The sequence below is a fragment of the Balaenoptera acutorostrata genome, chromosome 5 (genome assembly GCF_949987535.1).
Source record: "Balaenoptera acutorostrata chromosome 5, mBalAcu1.1, whole genome shotgun sequence".
NCBI lineage: Eukaryota > Metazoa > Chordata > Mammalia > Artiodactyla > Balaenopteridae > Balaenoptera > Balaenoptera acutorostrata.
This window is the reverse complement of record NC_080068.1, coordinates 54,606,495-54,632,868: the sequence shown is the minus strand read 5'-3', so window position 1 is coordinate 54,632,868 and position 26,374 is coordinate 54,606,495. Positions and strand designations below refer to the sequence as shown.

General features: G+C 40.7%; 1 protein-coding gene across 3 annotated transcripts in view; it reads left to right on the top strand.

Annotated features, from left to right (window-relative positions):
* The window catches only part of SLC4A4 (solute carrier family 4 member 4), a 347,003-nt gene that overhangs the window by 29,501 nt on the left and 291,128 nt on the right, over positions 1-26,374 (top strand). For 2 of the 3 annotated variants that reach the window (XM_057546345.1, XM_007193578.3), the window contains exon 1: positions 26,171-26,336. The exons of the other annotated variant lie outside the window; for it this stretch is intronic. In XM_057546345.1, the coding sequence (XP_057402328.1) occupies positions 26,245-26,336 (92 nt within the window). In that variant the 5' untranslated portion in view covers positions 26,171-26,244. Of the gene's footprint in view, positions 1-26,170; positions 26,337-26,374 lie in introns of those variants that run through there. 3 annotated transcript variants of the gene reach the window in all.

Here is a 26,374-nt window from a genome sequence, read left to right as displayed (position 1 = left end):
GGGAGAATCAGAATTGGACAAGAGATACCACTTTAGGTTTGCCCAGACATCCAAGTTTCTTTCCTTAAGTAGACTAATCCTTACTAAGAGTGAGTAAGATGTTTCCTCTAATGCATGGGCCATCAGAGCCAATGACAAAACAGTGCAAATCAATAGTGTAATGAAGCAATAAATGATTTGGCTACTAGCAAAATGGCATCTGTATAGGTTACCAGGTAGTTTTTATCTGTAGGTGCTTATTATTTGCTTGCCTTTCAAAGCCCGCTGTAAACAAAAATGATTCTGTGAATGTAACAGAAACAGGCAACGCTCAGCTGGCCATCACTTCCATTTGGCATGAGAGCCGTCACTCGTACTTAGCTGGCCTTTCCTGGTGTTGACTCTTGGTTTTACAGAACTATAAGCACGGGCAGGAAGACTTACAAAACAGACTCAGAGGTCTCCATCAAGGCTGGAATGTGGTAGTGACAGTGACTTGCACCGTTTTTGGCTCTTCCTTTTCAGCTTGGCTGCAGCTAGTAAGCTGGGAGGATTGTAAAAGTTAAAACAAATGCAGATTGGAGAGAAAGTCATCTTAACTTCTAAGACTCTTCTTGGCAAAGGGAATTGTCTTCTGATATTTAAATGAAGAGATAATTCTTCCTTTTCAACTAGTGATTTGTGAAATTGATTCAAGTTGGTAAATGTTCACAAACAAGTCCCAAGTCTCCAGAAAGGGAATGTTATGACACAGAGCAGATCTTTAAGAACTGATTGGTGTTTTACTTTGGTCTGTAGCTGTCATGTGTTTATCCAGATAATTGATTTTTGAGATAAGGGGAAAAGCAAATGTAGAAAGTTGCTGTAGACAGTATGTGTATGTAATTTCTTCTTGGAGTAGGTTTGTCTCAACTGATGGTAGTTAATTTATTTGTGTTTATCTATTAGAGATAACGCTGATATTTATCCTCTAGTTTCAGATATTTGTTTGATGACCTTTCTAACCAAATGCATGCTGCTTCCTACCCATTTTTGGAATGCTATCATTATATATGGTTATTTGAAACTCAAAATGCATTTTTCCATAGAAAGTAATATTAGAATGATGCTGGGGTTCCATTCTACCCCACACAAGCCTATTTCACCCATTCTCTACCTGAAACAATACTTCCAGCACTATACTCTTATTAGTGTATAATAAGAGTCTATATAGTGTATACACTATATAGTGTATCTTTATCTGTATCTTTATAGTGTATCTTTATCAAAGATAAAGATATCTTTATCTTTATCAAAGATAAGGTGACCATATGTATGTGGGTTTATCTCTGGGCTTTCTATCCTGTTCCATTTCAATACTATTTAGCTGATAACCTATATGGAGTCCATCATTGTATGACCTTGACAACTGCTTACATCTTTAAGTCTCAATTTCATCGTCTATAAAATGGGGATATTAATAGCACTTATTTCATAGACTGGTATTAAGTTTTAAATAATTCATACAATGCACTTGTATTAGCTTTTATTATTATTACTATAATTTGGCCACATTTGCAGTAAATAGCTTTTTGTGAGTTGGCTTTGGAACCTAACCAACAAATGTAATGTTATTTCTTTGGGAAAAAATAGGTGTCCTGTGTTTGGCAAGAAGGGAATATGGTGTCACCAGGACATCCTTCTTTGCCTTTTCCCTTGTACGTCACCAGTGTCTAGCAGTAGAAGGGACTGTGGTGGTTTTCGGGTACTTTTTGTTCTTCCAGGATCCCAAAGATAGCTCACTGTCTTGTGCATAGACATCATATATCTGTACATACAGGCAGTCCTGACTTTCCTAGCTTCAGCTTTGATACAAACTGCGCTTTAGTATACAAGACGGGCTCCGCCTCGCCCCGCCCCCACCCCGTAATTGACCTTTCACACTGCGCTTGTGTTTCTTTGCACGTCAGCGAGGAGCCGGAGGGACATTTGCGGTGAATTCGCAGTGCACTGCACACGGCCCGCCGTTCTGTGTTGTCGGCATCACCAGGTATATTTGCACCTCAGTCAGTGTTTGTTGCTGCAGATATATGAATACTCTTGCATTTTACCACGCAGCTTTACACAGATGAGGGGAACAATTAAAAATGCTGATGCTACTATAAACATACATACCATAAGCTTCATTTCGTATTGACTGAGATGGAAAGGGTTGGACACGCCGAAGTCAATCCAGTACTTGCTGGATGCGAGCCTGTGCATTAAGGTGTGAAGGAAAAGGAAACACACATTGAAATCCTTCCTATGCGTTTTTATTTATTATGCCTAAAATGAGGGACATGAGTCTGGGCGTTAAGAGTTTTTTAATCTTTGGGAACGGAACCATCTTTATAACATGTGAATATATTTGTTATAATTTTATATTAATACATGTTTTCTGGAATGCACTGGGCATAGAAGGGAGGCTTATACAGGATAGTTTGGAACTATTTATTTATTTATTATTTATTTAAAGAAAAATTTTTTTAATATCACAAAGTAATTTTATTAAGGTTTTATGGAAAGGTCAGTATTGCATTTCTTTAATACTAAAATCTATCTCAGCATACAGAGATCGCCCATGAGTCTGAAATATTAGTTCAAGGCTAAGTTTATTAAGGTTTTGGCATGACTCAATATTAACTTTCTCCAAACATGACAACCATTTTCAAATCAGATAAGCTGTAGGATATAAAACTGTGACTCATAAAAATAAAATCAGGAAAATGGCATCATTGCATATTAGTTCTTAGGGATTAACTTTAAATATAGTCGAAAATTGTGAGGAAGCTTATCAAAACAGTTCATTCTGTATTGGCATTTTCATTTCACAAAGGATCAGACAGAAACATGGTTAAGGTCTGTGTAGCATGCTTCGAAGCAAACTGATATTTTTAAGACAAATTCTAATTCAAGTGCCAATACTAACTTTAGCGTCACAATCCTTTCTATCTCCTAATACCTTCATCTATGAGTTGAGTGATGATTAAACAGAGAAATGTCAGGTCTCTCTGTACCTGCATCTGCTGAATCTGCTATCTTAAGTTTTCAAACTCACATATTCCAGCAAAGGTGTAAAGTTTATCTGATATAATCAATAGCAAAAACTTGTTATTTGGCAATGTGTGACATTACTGTCTTGTTTTTTCTTTTTTTTTTTAACATCTTTATTGGAGTATAATTGCTTTACAATGGTATGTTAATTTCTGCTGTATAACAGTGAATCAGCTATACATAAACATATATCCCCATATCTCCTCCCTCTTGTTTCTCCCTCCCACCCTCCCTATCCCACCCCTCTAGGTAGACACAAGGCGCCGAGCTGATCTCCCTGTGCTATGAGGCTGCTTCCCACTAGCTATCCATTTTACATTTGGTAGTGTATATATGTCCATGCCACTCTCTCACTTCGTCCCAGCTTACGCTTTTTTTTTTTTTTTTTTTTTACATTCCATATATATGTGTTAGCATACGGTATTTGTTTTTCTCTTTCTGACTTACTTCACTCTGTATGACAGACTCTAGGTCCGTCCACCTCACTACAAATAACTCAATTTCGTTTCTTTTTATGGCTGAGTAATATTCCATTGTATATATGTGTCACATCTTCTTTATCCATTCATCTGTCAATGGACACTTAGGTTGCTTCCATGTCCTGGCTATTGTAAATAGAGCTGCAATGAGCATCACAGTACATGACTCTTTTTGAATTATGGTTTTCTCAGGGTATATGCCCAGGAGTGGGATTGCTGGGTCATATGGTAGTTCTATTTTTAGTTTTTTAAGGAACCTCCATCCTGTTCTCCATAGTGGCTGTATCAATTTACATTCCCACCAACAGTGCAAGAGGGTTCCCTTTTCTCCACACCCTCTCCAGCATTTATTGTTTGTAGATTTTTGGATGATGGCCATTCTGACCAGTGTGAGGTGAGAGCTCATTGTAGTTTTGATTTGCATTTCTCTAATGATTAGTGATGTTGAGCATCCTTTCATATGTTTGTTGGCAATCTGTATATCTTCTTAGGAGAAATGTCTATTTAGGTCTTCTGCCCATTTTTGGATTGGGTTGTATGTTTCTTTAATATTGAGCTGCATGAGCTGTTTATATATTTTGGAGAGTAATCCTTTGTCTGTTGATTCGTTTGCAAATATTTTCTCCCATTCTGAGGGTTGTCTTTTTGTCTTGTTAATGGTTTCCTTGCTGTGCAAAAGCTTTGAAGTTTCATTAGGTCCCATTTGTTTATTTTTGTTTTTATTTCCATTACTCTAGGAGGTGGATCAAAAAAGATCTTGCTGTGATTTATGTCAAAGAGTGTGCTTCCTACGTTTTCCTCTAAGAGTTTTATACTGTCTGGTCTTACATTTAGGTCTCTAATCCATTTTGAGGTTATTTTTGGGTATGGTGTTAGGGAGTGTTCTAATTTCATTCTTTTACATGTAGCTGTCCAGTTTTCCCAGTACCACTTATTGAAGAGACTGTCTTTTCTCCATTGTATATCTTTGCCTCCTTTGTCATAGATTAGTTGACCATAGGTGCATGGGTTTATCTCTGGGCTTTCTATCTTGTTCCATTGATCTATATTTCTGTTTTTGTGCCAGTACCATATTGTCTTGATTACTGTAGCTTTGTAGTATAGCCTGAAGTCAGGGAGTCTGATTCCTCCAGCTCCGTTTTTTTCCCTCAAGACTGCTTTGGCTATTCGGGGTCTTTTGTGTCTCCATACAGATTTTAAGATGATTTGTTCTACTTCCGTAAAAAATGCCATTGATAATTTGATAGGGATTGCATTGAATCTGTAGATTGCTTTGGGTAGTATAGTCATTTTCATAATATTGATTCTTCCAATCCAAGAACATGGTATATCTCTCCATCTGTTGGTATCATCTTTAATTTCTTTCATCAGTGTCTTATAGTTTTCTGCATACAGGTCTTTTTTCTCCCTAGGTAGGTTTATTCCTAGGTATTTTATTCTTTTTGTTGCAATGGTAAATGGGAGTGTTTCCATAATTTCTCTTTCGGATTTTTCATCATTAGTGTATAGGAATGCAAGAGATTTCTGTGCATTGATTTTGTATCCTGGAACTTTACCAAATTCATTGATTAGCTCTAGTAGTTTTCTGGTGGCATCTTTAGGATTCTCTATGTATAGGATCATGTCATCTGCAAACAGTGACAGTTTTACTTCTTCTTTTCCAATTTGTATTCCTTTTATTTCTTTTTCTTCTCTGATTGCCGTGGCTAGGACTTCCAAAACTATGTTGAATAATAGTGGTGAGAGTGGACATCCTTGTCTCGTTCCTGATCTCAGAGGAAATGCTTTCAGTTTTTCACCATTGAGAATGATGTTTGCTGTGGGTTTGTCATATATGGCCTTTATTATGTTGAGGTAGCTTCCCTCTATGACCACTTTCTGGAGAGTTTTTATCATAAATGGGTGTTGAATTTTGTCAAAAGCTTTTTCTGCATCTATTGAGATGATCATATGGTTTTTATGCTTCAATTTGTTAATATGGTGTATCACATTGATTGATTTGTGTATATTGAAGAATCCTTGCATCACTGGGATAAATCCCACTTGATCGTGGTGTATGATCCTTTTAATGTGTTGTTGGATTCTGTTTGCTAGTATTTTGTTGAGGATTTTTGCATGTATATTCATCAGTGATATTGGTCTGTAATTTTCTTTTTTTGTAGTATCTTTGTCCGGTTTTGGTATCAGGGTGATGGTGGCCTCATAGAATGAGTTTGGGAATGTTCCTTCCTCTGCAATTTTTTGGAAGAGTTTGAGAAGGATGGGTGTTAGCTCTTTCTAAATGTTTGATAGAATTCACCTGTGAAGCTATCTGGTCCTGGACTTTTGTTTGTTGGAAGATTTTTTTTTTAATTTTATTTATTTATTTATGGCTGTGTTAGGTCTTCATTTCTGTGCAAGGGCTTTCTCTAGTTGTGGCAAGCGGGGGCCACTCTTCATTGTGGTGCGCGGGCCTCTCACTGTCGCGGCCTCTCTTGTTGCGGAGCACAGGCTCCAGACGCGCAGGCTCAGTAATTGCAGCTCACAGGCCAGCTGCTCCGTGGCATGTGGGATCTTCCCAAACCAGGGCTCGAACCCGTGTCCCCCGCATTGGCAGGCAGATTCTCAACCACTGCGCCACCAGGGAAGCCCCTGTTGGAAGATTTTTAATCACAGTTTCAATTTCATTACTTGTGATTGGTCTGTTGATATTTTCTGTTTCTTCCTGGTTCAGTCTTGGAAGTTATACCTTTCTAAGAATCTGTCCATTTCTTCCAGGTTGTCCATTTTATTGGCATAGAGTTGCTTGTAGTAGTCTCTTAGGATGCTTTGTATTTCTGCGGTGTCTGTTGTAACTTCTCCTCTTTCATTTCTAATTTTATTGATTTGAGTCCTCTCCCTCTTTTTCTTGATGAGTCTGGCTAATGGTTTATCAATTTTGTTTATCTTCTCAAAGAACCAGCTTTTAGTTTTATTGATCTTTGCTATTGTTTTCTTTGTTTCTATTTCGTTTATTTCTGCTCTGGTCTTTATAATTTCTATCCTTCTGCTAACTTTGGGTTTTGTTTTTTCTTTCTCTAGTTCCTTTAGGTGTAAGTTTAGGTTGTTTACTTGATATTTTTCTTGTTTCTTGAGGTAGGCTTGTATAGCTATAAACGTCCCTCTTAGAACTGCTTTTGCTGCATCCCATAGGTTTTGGATCGTCATGTTTTCATTGTCATTTGTCTCTAGGTATTTTATGATTTCCTCTTTGATTTCTTCAGTGATCTCTTGGTTATTTAGTAACGTATTGTTTAGCCTCCATGTATTTGTGTTTTTTACGTTTTTTTCCCTGTAATTCATTTCTAATCTCATATCGTTGTGGTCAGAAAAGATGCTTGATATGATTTCAATTTTCTTAAATTTACTGAGGCTTGATTTGTGACCCAAGATGTGATCTATCCTGGAGAATGTTCCGTGTGCACTTGAGAAGAAAGTGTAATCTGCTGTTTTTGGATGGAATGTCCTATAAATATCAGTTAAATCTATCTGGTCTATTGTGTCATTTAAAGCTTCTGTTTCCTTATTTATTTTCATTTTGGATGATTTGTCAATTGGTGTAAGTGAGGTGCAAAGTCCCCCACTATTATTGTGTTACTGTCGATTTCCTCTTTTATAGCTGGTAGCAGTTGCCTTATGTATTGAGGTGCTCCTATGTTGGGTGCATATCTATTTATAATTGTTATATCTTCTTCTTGGATTGATCCCTTGATTGTTATGTAGTGTCCTTCCTTGTCTCTTGTAACATTCTTTATTTTAAAGTCTATTTTATCTGATATGAGTATAGCTGCTTCAGTTTTCTTTTGATTTCCATTTGCATGGAATATCTTTTTCCACCCCCTCACTTTCAGTCTGTATGTGTCCCTAGGTCTTAAGTGGGTCTCTCGTAAACAGCATATATATGGGTCTTGTCTTTGTATCCATTCAGCAAGCCTGTGTCTCTTGGTTGGAGCCTTTAATCCATTCACGTTTAAGGTAATTATCGATATGTATGTTCCTATGACCATTTTCTTAATTGTTTTTGGTTTGTTTTTGTAGGTCGTTTTCTTCTCTTGTATTTCCCACTTAGAGAAGTTCCTTTAGCATTTGTTGTAGAGCTGGTTTGGTGGTGCTGAATTCTCTTAGCTTTTGCTTGTCTGTAAAGCTTTTGATTTCTCCATCAAATCTAAATGAGATCCTTGCTGGGTAGAGTAATCTTGGTTGTAGGTTCTTCCCTTTCATCATTTTAAGTATATCATGCCACTCCCTTCTGGCTTGTAGAGTTTCTGCTGAGAAATCAGCTGTTACCCTTATGGGAGTTCCCTTGTATGTTATTTGTCATTTTTCCCTTGCTGCTTTCAATAATTTTTCTTTGTCTTTAATTTTTGCCAATTTGATTATTATGTGTCTTTGCATGTTTCTCTTTGGGTTTATCCTGTATGGGACTCTCTGTGCTTCCTGGACTTGGGGGATTATTTCCTTTCCCATGTTTGGGAAGTTTTCGATTATAATCTCTTCACATATTTTCTCTGGTCCTTTCTCTCTCTCTTCTCCTTCTGGGACCCCTGTAATGCGAATGTTGTTGCGTTTAATGTTGTCCCAGAGGTCTCTTAGGCTGTCTTCATTTCTTTTCATTCTTTTTTCTTTAGTCTGTTCTGCAGCAGTGAATTCCACTATTCTGTCTTCCAGGTCACTTATCCATTCTTCTGCCTCATTTATTCTGCTATTGATTCCTTCTAATGTAGTTTTCATTTGAGTTATTGTATTGTTCATCTCTGTTTGTTTGTTCTTTCATTCTTCTAGGTCTTTGTTAAACATTTCTTGCATCTTCTCGATCTTTGCCTCCATTCTTATTCCGAGTTCCTGGATCATCTTCACTATCATTATTCTGAATTCTTTTTCTGGAAGGTTGCCTATCTCCACTTCATTTAGTTGTTTTTCTGGGGTTTTATCTTGTTCCTTCATCTGGTATATAGCCCTCTGCCTTTTCATCTTGTCTATCTTTCTGTGAATGTGGTTTTTGTTCCACAGGCTTCAGGATTGTAGTTTTTCTTGCTTCTGCTGTCTGCCCTCTGGTGGATGAGGCTATCTCTACAAACTCTGGTACTCCACACTCCAGAGGCCCTCCTTTCCACGTGCTGCCTGTCCCCTTCTGCGTAGGTCCTAAGCAGAGGCCCCGCCCCATGCTTGAATGTCACCCCGCCTAGGCCTATTTTTGTTTTTATTTCCATTTCTCTAGGAGGTGGGTCAAGAAGGATCTTGCTCTGATGTATGTCATAGAGTGTTCTGCCTGTGTTTTCCTCTAAGAGTTTGATACTGTCTGGCCTTCCATTTAGGTCTTTAATCCATTTTGAGTTTATTTTTGTGTATGGTTTTAGGGAGTGTTCTAATTTCATTCTTTTACATGTAGCTGTCCAGTTTTCCCAGCACCACTTATTGAAGAGGCTGTCTTTTCTGCAGAGTATATTCTTGCCTCCTTTATCAAAGATAAGGTTGACCGTATGTGTGTGGGTTTATCTCTGGGCTTTCTATCCTGTTCCATTGATCTATATTTCTGTTTCTGTGCTAGTACCATACTGTCTTGATTACTGTAGCTTTGTAGTATAGTCTGAAGTCCAGGAGCCTGATTCCTCCAGCTCCGTTTTTCTTTCTCAAGAGTGCTTTGGCTATTCGGAGTCTTTTGTGTTTTCATACAAATTGTGAAATTTTTTGTTCTAGTTCTGTGAAATATGCCAGTGGTAGTTTGATAGGGATTGCATTGAATCTGTAGATTGCTTTGGGTAGTATAGTCATTTTCACAATGTTGATTCTTCCAATCCAAGAACATGGTATATCTCTCCATCTGTTGGTATCCTCTTTAATTTCTTTCATCAGTGTCTTATAGTTTTCTGCATACAGGTCTTTTGTCTCCCTAGGTAGGTTTATTCCTAGGTATTTTATTCTTTTTGTTTCAGTGGTAAATGGGAGTGTTTCCTTAATTTCTCTTTCAGATTTTTCATCATTAGTGTATAGGAATGCAAGAGGTTTCTGTGCATTAATTTTGTATTCTGTTACTTTGCCAAATGTATTGCTTAGCTCTAGTAGTTTTCTGGTAATATCTTTGGGATTCTGTATGTATAGTATCATGTCATCTGCAAACAGTGACAATTTTACTTTTTCTTTTCTGATTTGGATTCCTTTTATTTCTTTTTCTTTTCTGATTGCTGTGGCTAAAACTTCTAAAATTATCTTGAATAATAGTGGTGAGAATCGGCAACCTTGTCTTGTTCCTGATCTTAGAGGAAATGGTTTCTGTTTTTCACCATTGAGAATGATGTTGGCTGTGGGTTTGTCGTATATGGCCCTTAGTATGTTGCGGTAGCTTCCCTCTATGCCTACTTTCTGCAGGGTTTTTATCATAAATGGGTGTTGAATTTTGTCAAAAGCTTTTTCTGCATCTGTTGAGATGATCATATGGCTTTTCTCCTTCAGTTTGTTAACATGGTTTATCACATTGATTGATTTGGGTATATTGAAAAATCCTTGCATTCCTGGGATAAACCCCACTTGACCATGGTGTATGATCCTTTTAATGTGCTGTTGGATTCTGTTTGCTAGTATTTTGTTGAGGATTTTTGCATCTGTGTTCATCAGTGATATTGGCCTGTAGTGTTTTTTTTTTGTGACATCTTTGTCTAGTTTTGGTATCAGGGTGATGGTGGCCTCGTAGGATGAGTTTGGGAATGTTCCTCCCTCTGCTATATTTTGGAAGGGTTTGAGAAGGATAGGTGTTAGCTCTTCTCTAAATGTTTGATAGAATTTGCCTGTGAAGCCATCTGGTCCTGTGCTTTTGTTTGCTGGAAGATTTTTAATCACAGTTTCAAGTTCAGTGCTTGTGACTGGTCTGTTTTTATTTTCTATTTCTTCCTGGTTCAGTCTTGGGAGGTTGTGCTTTTCTAAGGATTTGTCCATTTCTTCCAGGTTGTCCATTTTATGGGCATATAAAGTTGCTTGTAGTTAGTTATCTCTCATGATCCTCTGTATTTCTGCAGTGTCAGTTGTTACTTCTCCTTTTTCATTTCCAATTCTATTGATTTGAGTTTTCTCCCTTTTTTTCTTGATGAGTCTGGCTAGTGGTTTATCAATTTTGTTTATCTTCTCAAGGAACCAGCTTTTAGTTTTTTTGATCTTTGCTATTGTTTCCTTCATTTCTTTTATATTTATTTCTGATCTGGTCTTTATGATTTCTTTCCTTTTGCTAACTTTGGGGGTGTTTTGTTCTTCTTTCTCTAATTGCTTTAGGTGTAAGGTTAGGTTTTTTATTTGAGATGTTTCTTGTTTCTTGAGGTAGGATTTTATTGTTATAAACTTTCCTCTTAGAACTGCTTTTGCTGCATCCCATAGGTTTTGGGTCGTCCTGTTTTCATTGTCATTTGTTTCTAGGTATTTTTTGATTTCCTCTTTGATTTCTTCAGTGATCTCTTGGTTATTTAGTAGTGTACTGTTTAGCCTCCATGTGTTTGTATTTTTCACAGATTTTTTCCTGTAATTGATATCTAGTCTCATAGCATTGTGGTTGGAAAAGATATTTGGTACGATTTCAATTTTCTTAAATTTACCAAGGCTTGAATTGTGACCCAAGATATGATCTATCCTGGAGAATGTTCCATGAGCACTTGAGGAGAAAGTGTATTCTGTTGTTTTTGGATGGAATGTCCTATAGATATCAGTTAAGTCCATCTTGTTTAATGTATCTTTTAAAGCTTGTGTTTCCTTATTTATTTTCATTTTGGATGATCTGTCCATTGGTGCAAGTGGGGTGTTAAAGTCCCCTGCTCTCTTTGTGTTACTGTCAATTTCCCCTTTTATGGCTGTTAGCATTTGCTTTGTGTACTGAGGTGCTCCTATATTTGGTGCATAAATATTTACAATTGTTATATTTTCTTCTTGGATTGATCCCTTGATCATTATGTAGTGTCCTTCTTTGTCTCTTGTAATAGTCTTTATTTTAAATTCTATTTTATCTGATATGAGAATTGCTACTCCAGCTTTCTTTTGATTTCCTTTTGCATGGAGTATCTTTTTCTATCCCCTCACTTTCAGTCTGTATGTGTCCCCAGGTCTGAAGTGAGTGTCTTGTAGACAGCATATATACGGGCCTTGTTTTTGTAACCATTCAGGCAGTCTACGTCTTTTATTTGAAGCATTGAATCGATTTACATTTAAGGTAGTTATCGATATGTGTGTTCCTATTACCATTTTCTTAATTGTTTTGGGTTTGTTACTGTGGGTGTTTTCCTTCTCTTGTGTTTCCTGCCTAGAAAAGTTCCTTTAGCATTTGTTGTAAAGCTGGTTTGGTGGTGCTGAATTCTCTCAGCTTTTGCTTGTCTGTAAAGGTTTTAATTTCTCCGTCAAATCTAAATGAGACCCTTGCTGGTAGAGTAATCTTGGTTGTAGGTTTTTCCCTTTCATCACTGGTCCTGCCACTCCCTTCTGGCTTGCAGAGTTTCTGCTGAAAGATCAGCTGTTAACGTTATGGGGATTCCCTTGTATGTTATTTGTTGCTTTTCCCTTGCTGCTTTTAATATTTTTTCTTTATATTTAATTTTTGATCGTTTGATTAGTGTGTGTCTTGGCGTGTTTCTCCTTGGATTTATCCTGTATGGGACTCTCTGTACTTCCTGGACTTGATTTGCTATTTCCTTTCCTATATTAGGGAAGGTTTCAACGATAATCCCTTCAAATATTTTCTCAATCCCTTTTTTTTTTTCTCTTCTTCTTCTAGGACCCCTGTAATTCGAATGTTGGTGCGTTTAATGTTGTCCCAGAGGTCTCTGAGACTGTCCTCAATTCTTTTCATTCTTTTTTCTTTATTCTACTCTGTGGTAGTTATTTCCACTTTTTTATCTTCCAGGTCACTTATCTGTTCTTCTGCTTCAGTTATTCTGCTATTGATTCTTTCTAGAGAATTTTAAATTTCATTTATTGTGTTGTTCATCATTGTTTGTTTGCTCTTTAGTTCTTCTAGGTCCTTGTTAAATGTTTCTTGTATTTTCTCCATTCTATTTCCAAGATTTTGGATATCTTTACTATCATTACTCTGAATTCTTTTTCAGGTAGACTGCCTATTTCCTGTTCATTTGTTTGGTCTGGTAGGTTTTTACCTTGCTCCTTCGTCTGCTGTGTATTTCTCTGTCTTCTCATTTTGCTTAACTTACTGTGTTCGGGGTCTCCTTTTTTCAGGCTGCAGGTTTGTAGTTCCCATTGTTTTTGGTGTCTGCCCTCAGTGGGTAAGGTTGGTTCAGTGGGTTGTGTAGGTTTCCTGGTGGAGGGGACTGGTGCCTGTGTTCTGGTGGATGAGGCTGGATCTTGTCTTTCTGGTGGGCAGGTCCACGTCTGGTGGTGTGTTTTGAGGTGTCTGTGACCTTATTATGATTTTAGGCAGCCTCTCTGCTAATGGGTGGGGTTGCATTCTTGTCTTGCTAGTTGTTGGCATAGGGTATCGTGCAGTGTAGCTTGCTGGTCATTGAGTGGAGCTGGCTCTTTGCGTTGAGCTGGAGATCTCTCTGAGAGCTTTTGCCATTTGATATTATGTGGGGCCAGGAGGTCTCTTATGGACCAATGTCCTGAACTTGGCTCTCCCACCTCAGAGGCTCAGGCTTGACACCTGGCCGGAGCACCAAGACCCTGTCAGCCACACAGCAGATGGCTGGGGACTGACTGAAGGTGACGTCCACTTAGTCAAATCACAGCACTGTCCTCTGTCACTTTGCCTGGAGCTGCTGTCGGGGATGCAGCCACGGCCGCCGCCTGGAGACACAGTGGGTGCATGCATGGATGTGCACGCACGCGCGCACCTGTGTGTGTGTGTGTGTGTGTGAGCTCTTGTTTGCGGTGTGGCTCACTAACTGCTCCCAGCACCACCAACCCCTTCCCCCCAGAAAGCGTCGGCCGCCTGGAATTTTTTAAAAAGCTTTTTATTTTGGAATATATCAAACATGAACAAAAGAGGAGAGAATTGTACAGTGAACTCCCATCTACCATTACGCAGCTTCAACAATTCCCGATATGTTGCCAATCTTGTCTCACACACCCCAAGCTTTTTTTTTTGGCTGGAATATTTTAAAGCGAATCCTACATTGTGTTATTTCACCAATTAATAAAATATTTCTAAGAAATAAATACATTAAAAAAACCCCAATACTATTATCATACCTAATAGAAATTAATAGTAATTTGTTAGTATCATCTAATACTCAATTAAATATTCAAGCTTCCTTAATTGTCCCCCCTGTTTTTTTAAAACCAGTTGATTTGTTCAAATCAGGATCTCAACCTGCATTTTGCATTCGATAGTTACATCTGGTAGGTTTCTTTTTAATCTACCAGAGTTAAAGAGGGTGTTTTTAAGTTAGGGAGTACCATGCTTCTGTGGGGTGGCCCACTCCTTGCTAAGAAGCCACTAGAGCCAAACAAGTATTTCTTCCATCATTAGACAAGGGATGACAAGCTGAAGGCATTTTCCCTAAAATACAATAGATGTAACTAAGGAATCTGCAATCTTTCCATGTCCTTTGTGTTCTTACAAGATTAATCCAGAAAATTTACTGTTAAAAACAACTTTAAACATATTCCTTTATTATTTAAAGCATAGATTTGAGTCATGGGTGTTAAAAAGCCAGCAAAAAATCCATTCCACATTATTTTCTTGATACCTACGTGTTAGTCATCTGCTTTGGCATCTTTTAACACTGAGAATTGCCGTCCCTGGGGCAAATTTAGGTAGGTGAGGATTCAGGTGGCAACTACATAAGTCATGAACTTCAAGGCTAGTTTGGCAGAAGTTAATAAAAATTATATGAATAAGTTAATGCAGATTGGCCTTAGTTCAGAGGACTGACATGAGGCAGAAGTCAGTGTGCTGGTGCTGAACGCTGGGGATAAAGTCTTCTAAGGTGGGTTGGTCCGCTCCTTGATCTGCACACAGAGGACTGAGGCAGGCTGTGGCCTGGCTGCTGTAGGAAGCTGCCCCAGCAGACCCTGCCTGTACCTTCTGTGCTGTGGCCCTTGGAAGACCTTCTGAGTAGAAGTAGGTTCCAGGGAGGACCTTAATGGAAATGTTTATATAATGACAAAGATTTAAAAAGTAAAGAAGACTGTAAGCTTGAGGAAATATTACGGCTGCTCAGAAACCCCCAGTGGTTTCTAGTTGCTCAGAGTAAATGTCAAAGTCCTTTGAATAGCCTCCCAGGCCATGCAGCCTGCCCCTCCTTTAGTTTGACCTTTCTGGACTTATCTCCTATCCTACTCTGCTCTAGCCACTGGGAGTCACTCTGCTCCCACCCCATCCCACCAGCACTCCCTAAATCTCTTCCTTGCTTACATTTTTCCATAGCAGTATCACTCCCTAACATATTATACAATTTACTTTTAAATGTTGTTTATTGTCTATTTTTCCACTATGGATTTATCCTTAGTGCCTAGAATAAGGCCTATTCATAGTAGCCACTCAATAAATTGGTTAACTGAATGAGTAGACAAGTTAAACTTTGGAAAATTTGATCACAAGTATATACACTGAGAGATTCCTTGAGGAAAATGAAGGATAAATTTTGAACAGTATTGTGGAAAGAGACATTGGTAAGGGAACATAGACTAGAGAAGTATCTTCATTGTTCATGTAACAGTGAACTGTGCTTATAAAGTTTATGAGATAAAGTCGGTTTTCTGCTTAATAGTAGAGCCCGTATCGTGAGCGATGTACTCTTCTGACTTTGGTACAGTAGATCCTTGGCATGTGTGAACCTAACAATTGTGATTTTGGCTATTTGTGGGGAGCCCTGAAGGATCATACCGTGTAGTCATTTGTGCTTTATAGAGACATTAGTGGTGACCCCCTGTGCCACTGGTGAGCCCAGACTGAGCCTGGTGGATGGCCCACCCCCTGCACTGCCTGTCATCCTGGTAGCCTTCTTTTCCTTGGGAATTCAGAAACTCGTATAGTGACACTTGACCACACATTATATCAGAAATTATATGTTATGGTGATATTTGTGAATTTGAGCATTTGCAAAACAGGGTTGGGGAAGTGTTTTATGAATGTCAGGGGTCTGTATACTCTGTCGGTGTTCTGGTGAGTCTGCTCTTTCACCAAAGCTCTGTTTAAATTTGTGATCCTGGGTTCCTAAAGACTCTGGAACAGATCAATCAAATTAGCTAAAGGGAGGCAGCATGACATGTAGTGGTTAAGAGCACAGACCTGTAGATCTAGACCACCTGGGTTTGAATCCTGACTTTGACAGTTATTAGCTGTGTGACTTTGGGTAAGTAACTTAATCTCGCTGTGCCTCAGAGATGTTGATGATAAAAATGGTACATACCTCATTAGATTATTGTGAGAATGAAATGAGCTGGTGATATTTGTAAAGCAGTTACAACAGTGGCTGGCACGTAGTAAGCTTAACCGAAGTGTTTGCCGAATAAAAATAAAGACATTTATTTGGGAAGCCTGTTAGAGAATACTTCAACTTCTGGCCCGTAGATACACCAAGATAGGAAAAGAGGTGAGTGGAAGTGATATAATTTGAAGTTATAGGAAGGCATACTGAAGTTAAGTAATATGAAAAAAAATTCTTGAAGGTAATCCCTGATGGACATGGGTTGGTTAATTTTGAAGGAGTATGAGAGAGTGGTTAAGTTAAACTTCCTGCCTGGTCTTCTTGTGACACTTACTGTGTGATTTTGGGTAAATTATTAACTTCAAATTACAACTGTAAATGGGTATGTTAAAAGTATTTACCTTAGGGGGTTGTCATGAGGATTGAATCAAACAAGCATTGTAAAGTGCTTAGCACAATACCTGGCATGTAGAAAATGTTTTAAACATGAGACTTTTAAGGAATTAATCGATGATGAGAATCCCTACTCTCAGTCCCCACATTGTTACAGGTATTGAAGTCCTTTAGCTAAAACCTTCATCCCTGTCTTATTAGTAAGCCAGCTCGGCAAAATTTTACAGCATCATGAATGAAATAATGCATGCACGGTGCTTAGCACATTGCCTGGCATGTAGCAAGAAATCAATAAAATGCCAGGAGCCTTGTCCTTGCCAGCAGATGTGGCGGTTCAAGATGGAAGATGTGAATGGTGTGGCTGCCACTTTGGGTAGGGATTGGAAGGGAAGGCTGCTTTCTCCATTGCCAGCTCTGGGTGTCAGAGGTGGGATCTCAGGAGCTGTACCAACTCAGATGCCATCCAGCTGACTCCCAGCATTGTGTCCTGGAACAAACACCTTCTCTGAAGTCCCCATCCACCTGCCAACTTGGATCTGACCTGAGGTCACTGTAGAAGCCACAATGAATGTATGCAAAGTCACAGACTCAAATGAGAAGTATGAATTAACTCTGGATATCCGGGCTATCTCTGTACTAATTACTACAGATAATTAACATTGACTATGTATAAATTTAAAGTTAGGCTGCAATTTCCAGAGCTCAAAGTTTACGTTGACATTTCAAATCCTAATTTCCTTTTGCAGGTAGTTGCTATCCAGCTTCTTTATTGGTTTACGTAAATACATTACAGAGTTTTATTTGTCCAGTTTCAGGCCTGAGGAACAAAATTGAGCTTTCTCATAGCTTCTCATGCTTCTTCTGGATTTTTTTAAAAATTAATTTATTTTTTAAAATTTATTTATTTATTTATTTATGGCTGCATTGGGTCTTGGTTGCTGCTCGCGGGCTTTCTCTAGTTGCGGCGAGCGGGGGCTATTCTTCGTTGCAGTGTGTGGGCTTCTCATTGTGGTGACTTCTCTTGTTGTGGAGCACAGGCTCTAGGCGCACGGGCTTCAGTAGTTGTGGCTCGCGGGCTCTAGAGCACAGGCTCAGTAGTTGTGGCGCACAGGCTTGGTTGCTTCACGGCATGTGGGATCTTTCCGGACCAGGGCTCGAACCCATGTCCTCTGCTTTGGCAGGTGGATTCTTAACCACTGCACCACCAGGGAAGCCCTCTTCTGGATTTTTAAAGCACTATAAGCTGTGATTTAAGTTCATTCTTTCATATAGTCGTTAAGCACATATTTACTTAGAACCTACTATGTGACAGATCTAGGTACCTCTTAACTTTTTATTTTTAAGCAGACAAGGGGAAATTCTCAATTGAATTTAATTCTGCATATCACAGTGCAGTTACAGTCTATGTGAAAGGTTAAGTTCTAAAGTTAGGCAATAAGGAAAAAATTAGATAGTTAAGATTATTCTTTAAAAAATCACTTAATTCATCCATAGACACAACATTTTTCAGGGGATACAACACAGCCATTTCCCCCTCTAACTTTGGAGCAAATCACTGTTTTGACAAGTAATTGAAAGTTAGCTTGTGTATGGGGTTCATGTTTGAAAACTACATTCCGGGTCTTTACACTTAGAGATGCACTTAGTACCAAACATGTGTGTACCCTCACTGTACCCCTTCCTGAATGGCTGATTGATGGATCAATCCATTCATTCATCAACATTTGATGAGTACTTACTATGTGTAGCGCCTATGCTTGACCCTGGAGGTAGAAAGGCTCTAGAAAGATGATACTTGCTCTCAAAGAGCTCATACGGTGGTGGGGACAACTGCCATGATGTGTCCAAGGACAGTCGCTTGAGGTTAAATAAATGATGTGACAGTGCAGTGTTGTACCTGCTGCGTGAGAAGCAGACACGTTCAAGGAGCCAATGGAGAACAGAGGAAGAAGCGTGGCTCTTCTTGGGGAAGGGTGTGTTTGAGAGTGTAGAGAGAATTCTAGAGAGTTGAATCTTGAAGAATGGGTTAACTAGGATGACATGGTATTTAGAGGAAACAGCGTGTACACGAAGGTATGGTAGCCTGTTCAGGGAATGGAATGGCGTGGAGAGATAAGCTCTGGTCTTTGTTTCTGTGCGAGGGCTTTCTCTAGTTGCGGCAAGTGGGGGCCACTCTTCATCGCGGTGCGCGGACCTCTCACTATCGCGGCCTCTCTTGTTGCGGAGCACAGGCTCCAGACGCGCAGGCTCAGTAATTGTGGCTCACGGGCCTAGTTGCTCCGCGGCATGTGGGATCTTCCCAGACCAGGGCTCGAACCCGTGTCCCCTGCATTGGCAGGCAGACTCTCAACCACTGTGCCACCAGGGAAGCCCAAAGTGCTGAATTTTTGTTGTAGGAACTCTGGTCAGAAGCAGAAGCATATGGGTCGGAAGCAAGTGGATCAGCCCATTAAAAAAAAATTAAAGGGTGTAAGGGTAAGTCAGGAGGATGTCCCAGGGGGTCAGGCAAGCCGTTCCCTTTTCAGCACTTAATACCCTCTCCAGCAGTTTCTCCCTTCATCTGTCACCTCCCCTGAGCCTCCAGGCCCTTCCTCACCCTTCACGCTGTCTCCATCCTGCTACTAGTTCTTTCCCTGTCCTTTATCGCCGAGCCTGCTCCAGCCTTTCAGAGCTCAGTCAGCAATCTGAGGACAGTGTAGGAGACCTTGCCCCGACATGCAGAAGATGGGAGAGAGGAGTTTGGTCCTTGGCCTTCAGGGGCGGTTTATTGCTGGTCTCCCCAGTTGACAGTCCCGTGCATTTGCTTATGGGGACAGAATTATGGCCTTTGGGCTTGTAAGACTGTTAATAACTCTACTATACTCTCTGGACCCTTGGGACCTTAGATTTAGATTCAACTAAAATTAATTGAATATATTTACTCTGGGAACTTATTTAATACCCTAAATCACTTATGAAGTGTTTTAGGGTCATTTTAAAGTACACTGAAGCGAGAGGTTAACTAACGTTCCCAAGGTTACACAGTTGCTAAAGGGCACACCTGGGATTTGCACTCACTGTTACCTGATTCTGCATCTGTGTAGATGGACCAGCTTCTGTAACTGGCCATCATATTAAATAAAGTTTCCAGGGGAAATTTTAAAAAGCAGATTTGAAATGACCTTTTCTAAATTGAAATTTTTATTGAAATAATTGTAGATTCACATGTATATTTGAGAAATAATACAGAGAGATCACTTGTATACTGCCAGTATTCCCCACCATTAACATTTTGCAAAACTTGAGTACAGTATCACAACCAGGACTTTGGCACTGATATGATTCACTGATCACTTATGATCCACTTATTCAGATTTCCTCAGTTTTATTTGTACTCATTTCTTTGTGTGTATGTGTGTGTTTTTAGTTCTGTACAATTTTATCACCTGCGTAGATTCGTGTATGTATCACCACAGGTGAGATACTGAACAGGACCAACTCAGCAAGGACCTTTCATGTTGCCCTTTTATAACCGTGAGCACCACCCGCTGCCATCTCTATACTCTGGTCACCACAAACCTGTCCTTCGCATCTAAAATTTTGTCATTTCAAAAATGTTGTATAAATGGAACCATACAGTATGTAACCTTTTGGGATTGGCCTTTTTCATAGCCTAATCCCTTGGAGATTTATTCAATTTACTTTTTTTTCACCAGTAGTTTGTTTCTTTTTATTGCTAAGCAGTATTCCATGGTATGGATATACCAGTTGGTTTAACCATTCACCTGTTGAAAGACATCTGGGCTAATTACTAGTTTTTGGCTATTACAAATAAAGCTGCTCTGAACATTCATGTACAGGTTTTTGCGTGAACATAAGTTTTCACTTCTCTAGGATAAATGCCCAAGAGTGCAAATGAACTTTTAATGCAGTTCATAAATCCGGAATTATGTTTGGCGTGATCCTGCTCTGGATTCCATTTTCACCTTTTATCCGGTGTGAAGTCTGATTTCACGTGGGGCTGTCGCCCCCTCCTCCCTGGCCTCGGGCCTGTGTACATTTCCAGACTGCTGAGGGCACTCCTGAACTCTGTGGAGGGGATTTGCTTTGCTTTGCTGCTGCCTGATCGCTGGGACTCGCCTCTGCCATTAGTCATGCTTGTCAGGTTTGCCACGTTGATGTTTCTTTCCCCCGGCACCTACGTCCAGAGCTCCAGGAGTCTCTGCGGTTAAGCCCACACCTGCGTTCTTCTCCCTTCCTCCCTGTGGGAGTGGAAGGCCCTCTCAGCACCCGACAACGGGTGAAGTTAGGAAGGAAACAGTTGGAGCTTTTCCTCCGCCCCTGCTCTCCACTTCCCTGTAGTGAACGCATGTTGCCGAAAGATGGCAGTGCTCTCTGCAGTCACTGGGATTGCTCTCCCCTGTCGCCTGTGCTTTGGAGAACCGATATTGTTCTTTATGTGTATGTTGAAAGTGTGGACAGCAGATTTTCCAAAACAACAAAGGCACCAGGAAAACGCTGTGTGGTTTACAAAGTTTGAAAGAAAACATCACGTTGGCAAATAATGGGTGATGGAAACGGTTCCCCACTTCTTAGATATGAGTTGAATAGGAAATAGAATTCCGGGATGTGTGTGTGAGGGTATAATTTTAGATATCAGTACTGGTGGTTGCATTCTGTGTGGCTCCTGAAAAAGACCTGTGAAAATACTGATTTTTTGCCTCCCATCTGATCTAAGACCAGCCGAGGAGCAAGGACAGCCTGCATTTGAGCTCTGAGACTTGAGATGAACCCCTTTTAGTCCTCAAGGAAAAGGCCCTTATGCACAGTGTAAATATAATTTTCACGACAGCAACAGCTAATACTAATAATACAACTCTTCACTTCCTGGTATTTGTCCACTCCCTTGCGTGCGTCACTTCGGTGTGTGCGGGCATGTGTGTAAACATTTGCTGTGCACAGGAAAGCTGTTGTAAAGTGAGAGATTATGGGGTCCCCTGGCTGTTGTAAACAGCTAGTGAGGATAAAGTGAGATGAGCTTTCATATGAGGTTAACTAATTAAGTTGTACGCACGGAAAGAACCGGTGGTGTCAAAGTCGGGTGCGGACTTGTGAACAACTGGAGCCGTTCTGCTCCCTAGGGTGCCATGGTCTGGTGCCTTCTTGGAAGCGGTCAGAAAGCCCCACTGTTCATTCGATCCACGTGCGGCTTGGTTAAGTGGAGAACAGGCTGTGGAGGAGAGGGGGTTGGCTCTGGGAGTGGGGCCACAAGCCCCAGAATGATTGCTCTATGTACACACCAGTGTGCCGAGGTCAGAGGGCTGTTTTCCGCTTTCCTGGGTCTGGGTGCTGCCGCGGCTGTGACCCTGCAGCTCAGAACATGGCCGCGCTCCTGGGGTGACAAGGGAACACATGGCTCCACCTTAAGCAGCAGCCTTTTTTGCTGCTAGTGCATCCTTTGGCAAAAGCCTTCAGTTGGGAGGAGAACCGCTCTGCATAAAGTTATAACCCTGAAACCAGATGCTGTTGCTATGGAGACGAGTGAAATGCTGGCGTGGGAGACAGAACAGGGGAGGGATGGGAGAAGGGAGGTGGGAGGGCAAGTGAGGCTCATCTAAAGGCTAGCACACCAAAGACCTTCAACCTTTAGCAGCACTGTGACGGGGCATGCGCGCATTCTGAAACTTGTGTGCTGGCGGCCTGCCACTTGCTGACGGGCTGAGGGGCAGCTGCTTGCTCTGTGTAGACTAGCTGGTGAGCACGTTGGCAGTTGGTGAGGGCTCTAGGGGTGGGAACTCAGAGGAGTGGAATGTAGATGGGTGCCCATGGCCCGGTGGCTGACAGTTTTGCACACATGTTTCTCGTGCCGGGCTTAAGTCACCCTTACAAGCCTGTTCGGCGATTAGGACCGGCTGCTGAGAGCCGGTCCGTTTGGCAGCAGATTTGACATGTGTTACAGTTAAAATCACTTTTGTGTCCCAGAATAATGGAGGATGAGAGAAGCCCCACGTTGTGTGGACTTCTGGGGAAGGGGTCTAACTTCTACTGTCAGAGGCCCTGTTGAAGGAAGGCGGTATTGGCCCCGTGTGGATTTTATACTGACTGGTGTGACCCTTATCCCCGTGATGATGGTGAGAAGCTTCCAAATCTGTTCTGAACTTTGCCTCATGCTGGCGATGCGAGCAACCTAGGGAGCTGTTTAGAAGCATGCTCCTTCCCTTCTTTGTTTTCAGCAAGTGCAGTTCGTGTGAAAGGAACATTTCAGAATGGATTTGGGGGCCTGATTAGGGACTAGATGAGTTCATTTCTTCTTACTGATAGAGGGGAAACCTGGTTGGGTCAGACGGTCATTTTGAAAGATATCTCTGTCTTACTAATAATAGCAAGCAACTGCTGAGAGGATTTGGTGGGGAGGGCAAACACAAACCCAAATAATTGACGCTTGTGGTGTAAAGATGGAAGAAAGCTGTAAAATCCCTGCGCTTGGTGCAAAAGCCCAGATGTGCCAGGCTGCACTTGCTCTTGACGAGGAGAGGGCTGCTCTGGGCGTGCAGGTTTTACGTTTTTCGGTTTGCATTTTCTTTTTCACTTCCTACGGGGAGGAGGAGGCTGCTTACAGATGCTCTGCATTGCCCATCAGAAGGAACTAGGTTTCTAATTCCTTGCTATGTATAGTCTTGGAGGGAATGTGAAATATGTATCAAAGAGCCAAAGAATGCCCCAACCATTATTCTCACTCTAACTCAGACAGAGCCTGGGGACAGTGCTTCGGTTAGGCTAGATGGCTTTCTCCACCCAGGAAGAGGGCTCTGGGCCTTCACGTTTGTACGGTCTCCTTCAGTTGTTACTGCTTTCTTCCTTTAATTCTGCTTTGATTGTTTGTTGTATGCGATTTTGGGAAGGGCTTAGGTGCAAAGGCTAATAAACATTTTATTTAGGAGATGTGTGAAAAGTCAATAAATGAATTTGGGACCAGCGTGATTGATGGTGGGGTACAGAAATGATATTCTGTGGGAAATTGTGTTGGATTCTGTAGGTTGATAGGAATGGAAAGCGTTTGTTCTGAGAAGAAATGTGGGCTAAACTACTCTTTGTTTCCTGAAGGGGAGACGGTACTATGAATGTAGATGCAGTAGTACAGGACTCCAGGATTTTGTTGTGTTTCCAAGGTCTTTTAAGGAAATTTCTCCATTAAGCTGTCATCCTTATGTAGGTCTACAAATGCTGTATTACTGATGGGGTCTTGTTCTTTGGACCAACCCTCAGATTGCTAGGGGAAGTCTTCGAGAAGGCAGATAGGATTACACTAGAGCCTTTGTCTGTCTTGCTCATCACTGTATCTCCAGTGCCCGGAAGGGTGCCTGGCACCTAGTAGGTACTCAGCAAATATTTACCGAGTGAATGAATGGAGGAGGGCAGGAAAGAGAAAAGGGAATGACTGAACGCTGCCTGTGTGTCTAGCGCTGTGCATGGTATATTTGAAGTACTTTGGTCATCGTCACCAATGACCTCCGTATTGCCAAACCCAAGTTTTTCTTCTCTGTCTCGGTCTTTCTCAGCCTCTCGATAGCGGCACTCTCCTCTTTCCTCAACTTCCTTGACATCACTCCTTCCTGATTTTCCTCTTACCTCATTGACTGCTTTTGTTCCTCTTCTCTGCCTGTAAATGTTGGCATGCCCGGCATGCCTGGCACTTGATCTTAGGTCATCTCCTCTATTTCTGTATTTTATTCCTGCATTTCATCTAGTAATAGCTTCAGATACCAGCTTTATTCATTGATTCCCCAATTTTTATCTCCAACCTTAGGCTTCTGAGCTCTAGACTTAGACATCCATCTAGTTGTGTGCCTGACAGTTCTTTTTTTATATATAATAAGCATCTCAACCATAAAGTGGCCAGAAAAGAACCCTTGGTTCCTCCCCTGAAACCTGTTTCTCCCATAGTCTTCCCTGGGCTCCTGAGATAGTTTCTTAGTTTCTTTTGTCTCCTGACTATTATGCACTTTTCACATAGCAACCAGAGTGATCCTTTAAAAGGCAAAACAGCTCAAGTCACCTTCCATCTTAAAACTCTTAGGAGGCTGCCGTAACACCTAAAATTCTAACTTCTTGCCATGAGCTGCATGGCCCTGGTTCCCTCCAGCATTGTCACCTCCCGTTGATCTTCTGTCTGTCTGTGCGGCCTCACTGACCTTGCTCTGTTCCTATAACATGCTAAACTTCTTCCCACCTTAAGGCCTTTACACTTGCTATTCCCTTTGCTTGGAACGTTCTGCCCTCAGATTGTCAAATGCCTGGTTCCTTCCTATCATTTTCATCTCTGCTCAAATGTTGCCTCCTCAGAATCCACATCTGAAACACCTTATGCTAAGTAGCCCCCTGCCTTATTATTATTGTTTTCTGCAAAGCAATTAATGCTAAGATTACCTTGTTCATCTATTTATTATTAGTTTTTGAGGCATTTTGTCTGCCTTATTCAAAAATGTATTCCCCTCCCTCTCAAGAGTGCCAGGAACATAGCAGACACTAAATAAATATTTGCTGAATCAGTGAATATGTTGGATTATTTAATCTTCATGGGAACCAGAGGCTCACAGAGGCTGGTAACTGACTTGACCTCTCAGATCTTCAAGGCATTTTCTTTTCTACTGTGATCCTGCTGGCTGATCCATGTCCTGTTTTTATTTAGTTTTATATTTTTAGTTTGACTGTAGAAAAGGAAAAAAGATGAACTTTTATGTATAAGACCCATATCCCTGAAAAAGGATATTCTGCAAGTTTCCAAAAATAATGAGTTTTTCATGGCATTGTCCACCAATAAAGGTCAGGTGAAGAAGAAAGGAAGGAAATAAACCTTTATTAAACATGTAATAGGTGGTAGGCACAAAACTGAGTGCTTTCATGCGTGTTACCTGATTTGAATTTCCTACAAGGTTGATATTATTTCCCCCTATTTTGGAGATGGTAAAACCAAGGCTCAAAAAAGTTGGATACTTTGCTCTAGGTGATACAAATACTAAGAGGTAGAACTAGGTTTTTTAAATCCGGGTCTGCCTGACACCAAATTTCTGACTTTTTAAGCTCAGTTGGTTGCTTTGTGAGATGCTCCTAAAATAGAAAGGAAGAAAAAGTGAATTCAGTGCATATCACATAGATGATAACAAATATGGGAAGCACAAGAAAAAGTTATACAGACAGTATGGAAAACAGACCTACAGTACAGTATTCAATGCCTGAGCATATAATTGGATGAATGGAATACAGAGTGAACATTTCGTTCTCTGGCAGAGCTCATGTACGGTATGACATAGGGCAGCTGTCCTCAGAGAACGTTCTTTGTTTCTAGACCGGTGCGACACAAGCAGCATTTGAGCAATTCGGGATTTCTTTCTGCTTTCACTATAAATAGAGTTCATGGAATTCTGTATGTCAAAGTTAATGCAATGAAAAGGAGTCACAGAATATGGAAATAAACCTTAACTTATTCTATAAACCAGAGACATGTTTGGCATCTGGAGGCCGTACAAACGCTGTCCTTACTTGGATGGATCCTGAGGTCTTATTTAGCATAAGAAATTGCAGACATCCTATTATGTAAGGAGACAGGAGGACAGCATAATGTGGCTACAAAATGAAGAACTTTATGCCCTTCAGGGAAGAGTTAACAGGTCGGATATACATAGAGAGAGACGTGTGATAAGAATGTGGAAAATGAATGAATGGGTGGCATATATATGTGACTGTTGCCGAAGCCGGGTTGCTGGATAATCCTCAGATGTCAGATTTCCGTTAAGGCCAACATGTGACTCAAAGCTTGCCACTCAACAGAGAACACTGGGCTGTGCTGGTATTAAGAGGCTGGCTGGAAGCTAGGCTTCCACTGTGCACTAGCCTAACTCCCTGTCGCTTTCTGTGCGTGGGTGGGCGTGCATGTGTGCGTGTGTGTGTGTGTGAGGGTATACATTTTTATGCAGTGGGTGTTTAAAGAGCTAAGCACTGAAGCTGGATTTCCACAAACGATCATCACGAGCACTCCAGGCACACCAAACTTCCTCTCTTGGTATTTCTTTTTCCTTTCGTCTTTTTTTTGGGGGTGCA